General features: G+C 35.0%; 1 protein-coding gene across 2 annotated transcripts in view; it reads left to right on the top strand.

Annotated features, from left to right (window-relative positions):
• Positions 1-12983, top strand: part of LOC148821799 (disco-interacting protein 2 homolog A) — a 254394-nt gene that overhangs the window by 161175 nt on the left and 80236 nt on the right. For both annotated transcript variants that reach the window (XM_088931048.1, XM_088931049.1), the window contains exons 10-12: positions 3881-3991; positions 6008-6131; positions 11282-11391. In XM_088931048.1, coding sequence (XP_088787174.1) covers positions 3881-3991; positions 6008-6131; positions 11282-11391 — 345 coding nt within the window. The remainder of the gene's footprint in view (positions 1-3880; positions 3992-6007; positions 6132-11281; positions 11392-12983) is intronic.

Genomic DNA, 12983 nt, shown 5'->3' with positions numbered 1-12983 from the left:
ACAGAAACGGAGAAAGATTGCGGATTGCTAAAGCAGGTAAGCCCCACACTATTTGTGAAGTACTTTGTTTACCGTTGGCAAAAGAGCTGACATGTATTATGTGTGGAGAAAAAGCTGCTCAACAGCTTGACCTGCTTCCCCTTTCGAATGACACAGTCACTTGTAGAATTATTGATATGGCAGATGATGTCAAAAGTATGCTGATAAAGTGCGTTAAGATGAGCAGATGCTTTTCACTGTAATAAGATGAGTCTGTAAATGTCGTTGATTTGGCCAATTTGCTCGTTAACGTTAGATATGAGTTTGAGGGCATGTCCCATGAGGACTTTCTGTTCCGTAAGCCGCTACCAACAGGAACTACAGGAGAGCACATAATTCAGCTTCTGAATGAATTTATCGAAGAGAATGGCATCGACTGAAAAAAATGGTGCTAGAGTGATAACAGGCAGACACAGCGGTGCAGTTGCGCGGATTAGAGAGGTTGCTCCAGATATGAAGTGGACGCACTGCAGCATCCACCACAAGGCCTTGGCAGTCAAGAAAATGCCTGAGGATTTAAATCCTGTTAAGACTCTGCTGTCAAAGTTGTAAATTGTATCAAGGCTCAACCAATGAATTCACATCTGCTTTGCTCGACTAAACAGGCTCACCCCTCTCACTGAAATGGTAGGTGCTCAGTGCTATTTTTATTATATATGTATGTGAGTGTGTGCTCGTGCGTGCTCATGTTGGTCATAGAGATTTTCTGTGGTTCCTATGAGAAGATGACTTGTAGGTGGTACTTGGATGCTTTAGTTTGATCAGGGGTGGTACTTGGTCCAAAACGTTTGAGAACCACTGCTCTAGAATATACCCGAGAGGCTGTATAATTAGAGGTACGTGAATTCTTTATTCTCTGGCACATCTTTGTTGAGAGGATTAATAATCCAGGCACACTTTGTTAAACACATATTTATTACAATGACAAGACAAACTACACTACACACAACACAAACATGCAACACACAAGTTACTCTATGTACGTTATTTACAAACAATGCATTTCAGAGGCCTAACATTCTGGTCACCCAGGAAACCCCAGACTGCTACTAAGCTTAAACTCTTAATTCCTACAAAGGGCACATAGGAGATAAGATGCCTTTCTAACTAAATACAAAGAAACCTGCAGTTAAATCTCTCTCTCTCTGCACCCCGGATGCCACATAATAAATGGGATCCTATATCCCTATCCATAAAAATGCACCCTAAGCAGTAAAGAAGTTTCTAACTGAGGTATCTTTTATCCAGGAACCGCAAGTTTCCTAAAAACACAGAATAACATGCTCTTTCTAAAAGGCTAAAATACTGTACTTACAGTAGCTCCAGTCAGGTTTGTTTTGGATGATCATGATGTAGGGGCTCTCGCCTGGTACAGCCTTCAAGTCCCAACTCCTCTGGGCTCTTGTTTCTCCTCTCTTTGTCCCCTGCTTCTTGTTTCTTCCTTTTTCTGTGTCTTAATGTGATATTATATTGTGTGTTTCTGTGGTGCTCCTTGACAATCATTAACCCACAATGTACCTAGGTATACTAAAGTAAACTTTACAATTGTTTCTGGTCCCAGACCTCAGTAAACATTCTTTAGTCTTTGAAGCTAGAAGTGTTTACTCTGTCAAGTGTCACAGACTTTATCTAAAATCCAAGAGATACTTCTCAGTGGCCTAAAGCTGTAACAATACCCCCCTTTTAAAAATTATTGTCCTCAATTATGGGTTTCATAAAGTGAACTTATGAAGTAGAGAGGTCATTAAATGGTGAAGGAAAGGTGACAGATTTCTGATTTTACCAGAAGTATATTCATTATTTAGACTTAAAATTTTAAATTACCCAATTTAAGAGAAAACTAATGTCCTGTACAGATTGAGCTTATAGTGTTTTCAAACTTGATTTCCCTTAATTATAGGCTTTTCAAGAGGATCACTCTGACTGAAATGGCTTGACATAGCTTGTCATTTTATGGCTAGTCTTCTTTGCAAAACAAGCAAAATTTTGCATTGAGGTTCCCCAAGTGGACCCATTAAAACTGTGGTGAACAGTGGAAGTCACCCTTATTTATGCGATACACACAGATTTCAGCCTCAGCTTCTGAGAGCTGATTAATCCCCGAAGTGTCGCTCACAAATGTCTGGTGCCTCGCAAACTGTTCAGTGACAAACCAAAACTGTTGGTCCACAGTTTTTTCAACTCAATAAAGACAAACAGGTGTCCTTTACCCATTATCAAAACACTTCCTAATCAAAATAAGCTCTTTAGTTTGAACCACTGAAATTCACTCTTTAATAAAAAAAAATCCTTAAACTGCAACAAAGGTGCAGATACTGTTGTTAACATTATCTAATATAAAGACATTAGTGCTTTGTTGCAAAGAAAACTGCACCACTGTTGCAGACAGTCTTTAAATTGCCAATGCAGATTTTAGAGCCACTGCCCTGCTCTTGCATTGTCTCGGAACTCACCCAGTCCTCATCTGTAGACAGGGTGTCGACAAGGCTCTGGTTTAGGAATAACACAGGCTGCTTGCAGTCTTCCTCTGTGTCCAATTCACTGGTCACTCCTGTCAGCATAGGGACCCCAGAGCTCACACTACTGACACTGGTACAGTCACCACTGCCAGTTTTAGGCAGACAGCTTCTGCTGCTGCTGTCCACTGTCAGCTGGGGCTCTTCAGTCAGGCATGTGGAAGCCAGGTGAAGGTGCAGGAATCTGAGATTCACTCTCAGGTGTAGTTCCTTTGGTTGTAGAGGGCTGTTGCTGTGGAGCTGGTGGCTGTGTGACAGTCTCTGTCTGTAAAAGCTGTAACAATATAAAGTTTTATAATATAGACTACTGTACAGTAATCCACTGTTAGAAAAAAACTTGTATCATTTTTGCCATTTTAGTTTTAATTACATGAATTAAAATCTCTAACTCTTCTCTGTAAACTGAATGTTTTTATAAACCCATTATTAGTACATTTGATGTTGCAGCATATACAACTGGATCTAGTTTGCACAAAAACACACAAGGTTTACAATAACTTCTGTCTTGCATTATGATATAATTTAGTCAGCCAGGTTTAATGCATATAGCTATAAATATCTGTACCTATAAATATTTACTCCAACAAATTAAATGTTTCAGGTGATGGAATATGATTTAAGTAGCTATGCAGCTTTTCCTTTTAAAGTTAAAGTAATATGTTGAAAGGTAAACTAGTAAAGTTACCATCTCAGGCTAAATTAATTTTGGGAGATTTTTGCATCAATGTGATATTAGACTGTAGTGCCTGCCAAATACAGATTGGGTTGAACACATAGTTGTAGTTTTAATTGTGACTAGCATTTCAGTCAGCTCTTAGACATTCCATAATTATTTTGCCTTTAGAAAACAAATTATTTCTCAGTTACTCCATTCACCTGCATTAGTCTATCCTTATTGAATCAATATGTCTCTTTACAAAAGCTGGCTGGCATTTGAACTTAAAGGCACTTTAAGTGTGTCCTTTATTCCAGACCAACATTGTATATTAAAATATTGTGTCAATATGTATTGGACCCTGGAGTTCAAATGACAACAAGTTAAGGATTTTTATCTTAATTTTGAGATGGCATTACAATATCGTGCCCTGGTGGCACCCATTGCTATACTACCACTTTGGAAATCACTGACCTTTCTGTGTCGGCTTCTTACGCTTCTCACATTTTAAATGTCAAATTACAAATTTTACATCTTGAAACAGTGATGCTGACTGAAAAGTTAAAGAGGCCATAGAAGGATCTGAAAGCTGTATGAAACATAAATGACTGAGGCTGAAACAGGTAAATTTGGCTTTTTGGAAGAAAAAGTATTGTTTTCTTTTTTGTAGGTTGCTTTGGTATTTCCTAATAATGACCCTGTGATGTTCATTGTGGCATTTTATGGCTGTCTTCTGGCTGAGCTAGTGCCGGTTCCCATTGAAGTACCACTTACAAGAAAGGTAATAAACTACTATGAATTATACAGTACTATAGTGCAACACTGATCTCAACGGGTAAAATTGTACATTTACAGAACAAGATCAATACATCATTTTTGAGTATGGACCTCCTTGATTTAAATGTATATGGTTAGATTGTCCTTTAAAATGTTTGACCCACAAAAAATAGTTCTTCAGATTGTTCCTCTAACATGGCATCAGAGGACAGCTTCAGACTTTCATCATCTGCAAACCAGGTGGCACCCCGCTTTCTATAGTGTGCTTACTCAGCAATTTTATGCAATGGAAGGAGAGCAGCATGAGAGACATGTAAGGGCAAGTTGTATACCACAACTTTAGGTTTGGTTTTGAACTGTTCTTTATCAGAATCTCTGAAGGAAGAGTACAGACTTTTAGTTGCAAAGTTAGACAACACCACAAGATGTTTTGAGACAGCAACACATTTAAAGCCCTGAAGACAAGAAAGTGGAGCTGTGGTGTTTTTACCTTTAATCCCATACATGTTTTAATTATGTCACTTCCCTGCACAGCAAGGGATGTATAAATGACTGTAGAGCTCTGTGGGATATGTAAAGCTATTTCTCTAGTTGTGACACGCGTTCAAAGCTATTGAAGAGTGTGAACGCCATGCTATGTATCTGATGTGCAAAGAACTGGTGCTGTAGTAATGAAATCTGCATTTTTTTATTTCAATCCAAAATATCAAACGTTCATTTAAAGACATAGAGAAGTAGGCTTAGCAGTTTTGGAGAAATGTAAAATCATGATGATAGAACTGATTTAAACGAGAACAGGAATGAATGGTATTCAAATGAAATGATTGAAACTGTGAAATCATAAGCAGGAAAATCTGACTTAAATATTTAAACAGATCTACAGTTTCTAAAATTATGAAGATAATACAATAATGAGTGTGTAAGTAAATGTACTGTATGTCTGTAAACTTCTAAGTACAGGATCAAAGTCACTTTATGCTTGTTCAATCTATAAACCTTAGAGGTATGCTCTTAAAATCCTTTAAAATTTACAATTCTTTGAAAAAGCATACCTCCAAGGTTTATAGATTGAACTAAGGTTTATAGAGTAACCTTTTTTAAAAAACAAAATAAACTATTAAACTTTTAAATCTGTTCAGTCATGTTACCGATTTTTAGTTTGAATTATTAGGAAGAATAACTGTATAAAAATCAGGAGGGTTTTGGAATATTTCCTCATTTTGTCTTTATTACAGCTCAGAAGGCTTAAATTTCAAATTGCATGTCTGTGGACTGTGATGGCACCAGCATATTTAGCCCATGGAGAGCTTTAAGATTGCGAAAAGAGAGCGTTGTTCTTTTTTAATATGGACAATGAACATCTGTAATTTTCTTTGTGTTATAGTCCCACAGTTCTGCTCATAAAACTAATTTTCTGATTTTTATAAGCCAATTTAGATTAATTATCTTATGTGTGTATTCATAATCACATATGCAGTATAAGTTGCAAGTCTGTATTTAATATTTAATTATATAATATTATATTATATATTTAATGGTCTTAATCGCTTTGAATTTTATTATGTTGAATTACCTTTTGAAATATACTGAGTCAGTAGAATTATAATAATACTGATGTTATCTTAAACAATTCTTTTGTAATTCAGATAAAAATTTAATGAGTTGTGCATCTTTATAAGAAGCATTTTATAGAATCTTTACAGGAAGTATAAGTGTTTGGTGCTTATGTAAAAATGTTGATGGTAACAAATATCCAAGTATTATTTATTCTTTCACTGTTTTTGAAATATGTTTTTTTTAAATGTCAATTTATATTTCAGTTACTGTTGTTTGATGCTGATATAATTATTTAATTTATTCATTATTTGTGAAGTTACTTTCTGTACTGTCCTCAGATTATTACAGTAGTTGTTAGGCTTTTTTGCTTTTTTGGATGCAAAGAGCTTTGCTACTAAAATGATGGACAGAGTTAGAGACAAGCAGGGCATTTTTTGACAGTGAATTTTGGTTTCTGTCCCAGGATGCAGGGAGCCAGCAGATTGGGTTTTTGTTGGGCAGCTGTGGGGTCACTTTGGCACTGACCACAGATGCCTGTCAGAAAGGCCTACCCAAAGCACAGACTGGAGAGGTGGTTACCTTCAAAGGTAAGTGGTCCTAAACCCACTGGAAAAGGATAAAAAGAATATATTATTTAACCACATTAGTTTTGCAGAGCAGATCCCAATACTTAGTGAAGTAATAAAGACACTTTATCATCCATAATTGCATGGTAGTAGCCTGGAGAGGTGAATTTCTTGCCCTTTGTGTGAGTTGTAGTTGTAATAAATCCTGTTAGCTGGTACTTGGACCAAGAATAAAGCTGTGAGGAAATCAATGTAAAAAACACAGTGGCAAGGTACAAAATAATATTATATACAGATCCAGCCATTCCGAATGTGTGCCGGATACTGCATCACTTTGCGGTGTACATGCTCCACCACACAGTAATGCAACCATTTAAAAAAAAATTGGTGGCACAGTGAATGCTTAATGTGGTGTATGGAAGTATTAGGTCTATTGCCAGAAAACTCCTGGTTTTGAATTCGATCAATGCTGAGCCCCCTTTTTGGAGACAATCTTTTTCCAATTATAGAATTTAAGTTGTATGCTGTTTAGACTTTTATTAATTTTAAACTGTGTATTAATATATTAAATTAATTAAAAAGTAGGCCTATTTTATAAAAACAAATTTACTTAGTTGGATAGATGAGTTTATTATTATACGCAACGTGCCTCTTCAGGTTTACATCGGCATCGAGAAAAGTTAAAAGGTAAATTTTGGTAGTGGAAAATAAAACCAATTTAACATAATACAGATGCAGCCATTCAAAATGCACAGTACAATCCCGTACCACGTGAAATTATCTACACTTAATATTGAATATTTATATTGAATTTTACAACTAAAGGGAAATTTTAGTAGCTAAGCATAAAAGGAAGAGGAGCATAACGTGTGTGAAGGTCATAAACAATATTAATTTTGGAAAATAAACATATTATGTAAACTGTATATGGCTGGTATTGGTAGTTTCTTCCTAAACATTTTAAGCATCAAGGTCTTTCATTCGGTTACATACTGTGGTTATTTTGGAAACGTTTATATGTGCTCCTTCTGACTATATGAAGTTTATATACTTCATAAAAAGTTATAATGTTTTAACATTTTCTATGAATATTTGCGCTCGTTATCGCAGTAAAAAGAGTGAAAAGTTGTACTGATTTAATACCTCTTGATAGTAATATTAATATGGAGTCCTGTAACTAAGCAGCTAAAATATTTTGGAAACATATTTTGGACATTTTGGAAATATTTTGACATTTTTTTTAACTTGTACTGTTCTTATAGTAGTAATGGAGAACATACTGTACAGTTGTAAAGTTGTTAAGTAGCATGTTGGTGTAATGGCTTAGGTATGTGCCTTGCATCCTGAAGGTTGGGGGTTCAAAACCAGCTGTCGCCATGAGTTTTCTTTTAACAAATAAACATTTCTTTGAAAAAACAAAATAGTAAATATTATTGACACTATATTGAATTTGTTGATGTTTCTAAATATCACAACATGTTCAAAGTTAAGTGATTAACCTTTTCCATGAATACTTGCGCTCGTTATTGCAGTAAATGAAACGCATACATTTTAGAATTTGATTAATAGAGAATATAATATGGAATCATGTATCTAAAGAAATTAATAACGATATTCATTTAAGGATTTAATTATATGTATTTATATAGCTGGTAGTATTACTGTAATCCACTTTCTTTGTAAACACATTTTATTTTTAATTTGACTCATTCACGCATGATGAAGTATTATGTACACTATATTGATGTTTTTTTGTATATATATTATTACATATTCAATGTTATGTTATACAAATAATTAAATAAAAACGTGAAATAACAAACGTGAATACAGTCAACTGTTCAACTGGTTTAATTCAAAACACTTTATTCAGTGGGGCAATTTAACAGACGCCTCAAGCCTTAAAACAAAATCGTATATATTGTAATTAGAATCGAGAATAACAAAGAAATATTAAAAATACCACTGAAACTATAATGTGTCTGGTCATTATTAACAGTATTTAATAATAATAATAATTTCTTGTATCTTTTTCAGTGAGTAATTTTTTCTTCAGTTTTCATAAGCTTCGCTTGTTAAAATACCTATTTATGAGACACGATGTTTCAGATGTCAATAACTTTGTGGACAAATGACACAGAACCTGCAACCCGCTGCGATTCGGACACAGAATGGTTAAAAATGGGAACAGGTGAGGCAGGCAGAGGGAAGGAGGAGGGGGGAGGCATCTTCCCACCTCTATGACTAAAGAAAGTGTCAAAGAGAAATGGCTTGAGTGACATAAAGAGCCGAAAAGTTTGGTGCGGTCTTCTCTGCTTTAAAGGGACACCCCTTGTGGATGAATTTTCACTTTGAATGTTTTCCCACTAGCTAACGCATCAGCTAGCAAACTGAATACAAAATGTACTTGCAAGAATAGCATCTCAGTAACCTCAGTGTGTTAGTCTCACTGCACGCCCCAGTGCTCACTCAATGTTCACTCCCAGTAAAATAAAAAACCCGCTTCCCGCATTGTCACGTCACACCAGGGGGGAAGTAAAAGTGCCCACAGTCATTTTTTTCACTAACAGATGAAGTTGATTAAAACTCATTCAAAGGGTGTGATGAGTTAACACAAACTCTGCTTAACAGAGCCGCTTGTAAGAGCAAGGTGACTTTCTGCTATCTAAACCATTTTTTACAGCTTTTAAAGTCACACAATGTTTGAGTTGGGCAGGAACACGTCATTGTATTTTATTTTTGATACAATCAAATGTCCCGTTTTTTCTTAACACTCGTTTTTCCAAACTGTAGTTTTAAAACGTGAACAAAGACGCATGCAAACAGCACAATGTTGTATAGTTTTAAAGCCACTACATTATAGCTTGTGGGAAATACATTTATTTGTACTGCATCAAAGCTTAACTCGTTCAGAGCGCCCGACATTACAAACTCCGAGTTAAAAGGAACATGTCAAAATATTTCCAAAATAATCACAAGTGAACGAGTTGATGGATTCGATAATAATAGAGAAATCGTAACAATAATCATGCAATCCAACTTAAAGAAGGACACTTTTCCACTTTCTGTACAGAAATAAAACATGTTTTCTACAGGTGTTAAGCATATTAGCAGGTTGCTGACAAAATAGCACACCGTCCACTAACCGTCCACCACTGCCCAGTGGTAAAACTTTAATACAAACAAAATCTAGTACCTGGTGCAGTTTTTTAAAAAAAAACTTATTTTGAATTATTCGAATCCCAGCTGTGAGTTCATAAAGCCAGAATTACATACTATCTCTACGTCTGCGAAACACCTGATCATCTGCTGTAAAGCTTTCAGTGCTTTGCTTGTGTATATTCCAATCGCAGCGGGGGCAGGGTGTGTGGGGAAATGTTAGGCTGCAATTGAATTGTGGATCTGTATTCTTCATACCTGAAACATTGTTTTCTCTGAAAGCATGTTCTTCCCTCTTTAGCTGATCTTTTCTGCCTACGCATGCTTACACAGCTCCCTACGTGAATTCTCATTCTTGACTGAGAAAGCTTTAGAGAACTTTACATTTTTATTTTAAAAATTGTAAATATGACATTTACATTGTCGTTTTTATAATTTTTTTACTTAAACGTATGAAGTGTTAACTATCCAGCCACTGCAAGCTACTGCAGCAGCCACAAATAAAAAATAAACTTTTTTTTCTCCTGATGGTAACTGTAACAAATTGTCACGTTTCACATCGTTGCAAAACAATCATGACGTTCTCATCCAATCAAAGGTTTGATGTTTTTTTTTAAACTGTGATCTTGACATGCAGGTGTGAAGTAGAGTCAACAGCTTCAGATTTAAAAGGTTATTAATATCTTCCGTGTGCATTAACATTGGAATGTTCTTTTTTATGATTTTGACAGACTTCAGAATGCTTTGACTGATGCTAAAATTGGAATGCATTGGAATGTTCTTACAAGTGTAAAAAGAGGCAATTGTAAGAAGAAAAACTCATGCCCTAAGTGGGAATCAAACCTGGACCTCTAGAGAGGAGAACTATCCACCAAACCCACTGTACCAATGTGCTGCTTGGAAACATAGTTGAAATAGACAGGTCAATATGTTTCCAAAATAATCAAAAGTGAATGAATCAAATAAATTGATACAGATGTTGATAAAGAAAGTGGTATACAGTAATACTACCAGCTATATAAATATAGAATAAATTAAATTAAAATTAGATCCTAATATTAAAATATCATTTCTTTAGTTAATTTCTTTAGTTAAGCAATTCCATATCATATTCCCTATCAAGTGGATTCTAAAAAGTACGTTTTTAACTACAATACTGACAGCGAGTATTCAAAGAAAAAGTTAAAACATAGCTTTTTGTAAAATATATAAATTTAATATAGTCAGAACGAGCATGTCAAAACATTTCCAAATTAACCACAGGAAGTGACAGAGTTAAAGACTTTGATGCATAAAATATTTATGAAGAAAGTGGAATAATGTTGTGTATTTTTTATTTTAGCTACCACTACCAGCCATATACAATATGTATAATATAGATTATGCTCCTGTTATTTTTATGCTCAGCTACCACAATTTCCCTTTAGTTGTAAAATTCCATATTAATATTCCATATTAAGCAGATTTAAACATGCACAGTAGAAAGATTAAATGAACCAATCTTTTCACTAATATCTAACGCACCACAAGTGCCACTTGTCATCATCTTTGACCAGTGAACCACATGCTGCAGTAAAGTACAGCCCCAATGATGCGTTATGGGGTTTAAATGTGCATTCTGAATGGCTACATCTGTAAATACATAAGATGAAACAGTACAGTATCCTTGCAAGTGTACTTTTTGCTAAATATATTAAAAAAATTAAAAGGAAAATTCTGGTCTGGTTTAGCATACCAGCCCTGTAGCCGCTTATTGAGATGTACTCTTAATTCACAGCACTTTGCTTAATTTACAGTTTCATAAAGCACTTGCCACTGGGCAAAGATTCCTGCTTCATTTTGAAAACAAGTTCTAGCATTTCTAAAGGAAATATTTAAACAACTTCCTGTAAGGACTCTCAGAAGGCCTTATGTCAGGTTTCATAAGTGGAAGTAAAAAAAAAAACAACTATGAGGTTTCATTAGTGACAAATGTTTTCCAAATAAGCCTCAGTTTTTCTTCCTGGCTGCAGGCTGGCCTCGGTTGCTGTGGTTTGTGACAGATGGGAAACACCTGGCCAAGCCCCCAAAAGACTGGCATCCCCCTATCCAAGATGCAAGTAATGACATTGCCTATATCGAGGTGGGTCTGCAGAGAGTTGCCAGTCCAGAAGTCTATTCAGCCCCTCAAAAGCCTTTTATATAGTTTATTTTAGGTCTGTGAAGGCAACAATGTGATGATCAATTTTCAACAGCACAATAATAATTGTTTGTATTGTGGTGGTTAATTGGTTGATTCAAATGTAAAGAAGAGGTTGATTCTGAGGTCTATATCATTTTTCCCTGTTCATGTTTGATATTTTTTAAATTTTTTACCATATTTTTCTTGAATATGAATTAACTGAATTAACTATTAGCCATTAGCCATGATCTGTCATACAAAACTGCCTAATTTTTACATTTGGCAATATTGCCTAATTACAATTACAGTATTGAGTACAACAATTGCGTTACATTTGAGTGAACACCAGATTAGGGACTTTCATTTAAATACAACATGATGATGTACTGACTTTTTTAGTACATACTTGTTAGATAATATTCATTTTAACTATGTTTATTAGCAATGTTAATTAACTAACTATCATTAACTAATTAATTAACTATGTTAGCAAATATGCAGAAATGTGCAAACAAACAAGAATAAAAAGAAAAAAGAAAACGGGGGTCAAGTACACATGATTTTTTTATAACTACAGAGTACATAGCTTCAGGAGACAGAAAATACATAATAAATACAAGCTATGTTATTACATTATATATATTTTATACATTTATACATTATATATATTATAAGTCCTCTTGTCAGTATGGCTAAGGGGTCTGGACTAATGCTAAGTATGCTAAGAAAGATTCCCACATATTATGAAAGACATGACGTTTTGAGTATCATAGACAAGTTAAGTAATCTAAAGGCACATAGAACATCATAATCCTATGTCAATTTACTATAGTAGGCATCTTATTTAAAATGAATGCTAACATAATGTTAGCATATTGTAAAGCCTTTTCCTAATATAAGTTATATGGCTACTGGTAGGCACAACACTGCTTGATCCTGCCTAATTCTGTCAAAGAGGGGAATAGCCTTAAACATCTGACTAAATCTAGGTGTGACAGATATACCGAAGTAAAGGGCCTTGCTCAGGAGCCCAACGGAGTAGGATTCTTCTGCCGGCTGCAGGATTTGAACCGGCAACCTTCCAGCCACAGGCGCAGATCCTTAGCCACAGAGCCACCGCTCCACCCCAATTATTACAGTTAGAGAATTAGAGATTGGGAATTAGAAAAATTAGAGATCTGAGCAATAAGGACAGAATTCTGGTCAGTTGATATATTTGGTTCTAGGTTAGAGGAAAAAGCTTCCATTAATTCTGGGGTTTTGCCAGGCAGTTTTGATTTATAGTGATTTGTAAAGGTCTCGAAATTTTCATTAATAATTTTAGTTAGTCTGCCTTCTTTATGGTATGATGTTAAATATTTCCTTGATTTTTCATCATGTTCAAATATCCTTTGCTTGGCAAATCTTATTTTTCTTTCTACATTCTTTGTCAAAAGGGAATCTAGTGCAGAACAGAGGGCAAAAATGTATTTCAATCTGTCTGAATTTGGGCTCTTAATATATTCTTTTTTAGCAATGGTAACCGTTGACTGTAATATATTTTGATGTTTGAA

This window comes from Atractosteus spatula, chromosome 13 (assembly GCF_055471065.1).
Source record: "Atractosteus spatula isolate fAtrSpa1 chromosome 13, fAtrSpa1.hap1, whole genome shotgun sequence".
NCBI lineage: Eukaryota > Metazoa > Chordata > Actinopteri > Semionotiformes > Lepisosteidae > Atractosteus > Atractosteus spatula.
Note: the sequence above shows the minus strand (reverse complement) of the source record. Positions and strands in the feature narration are given on the sequence as shown.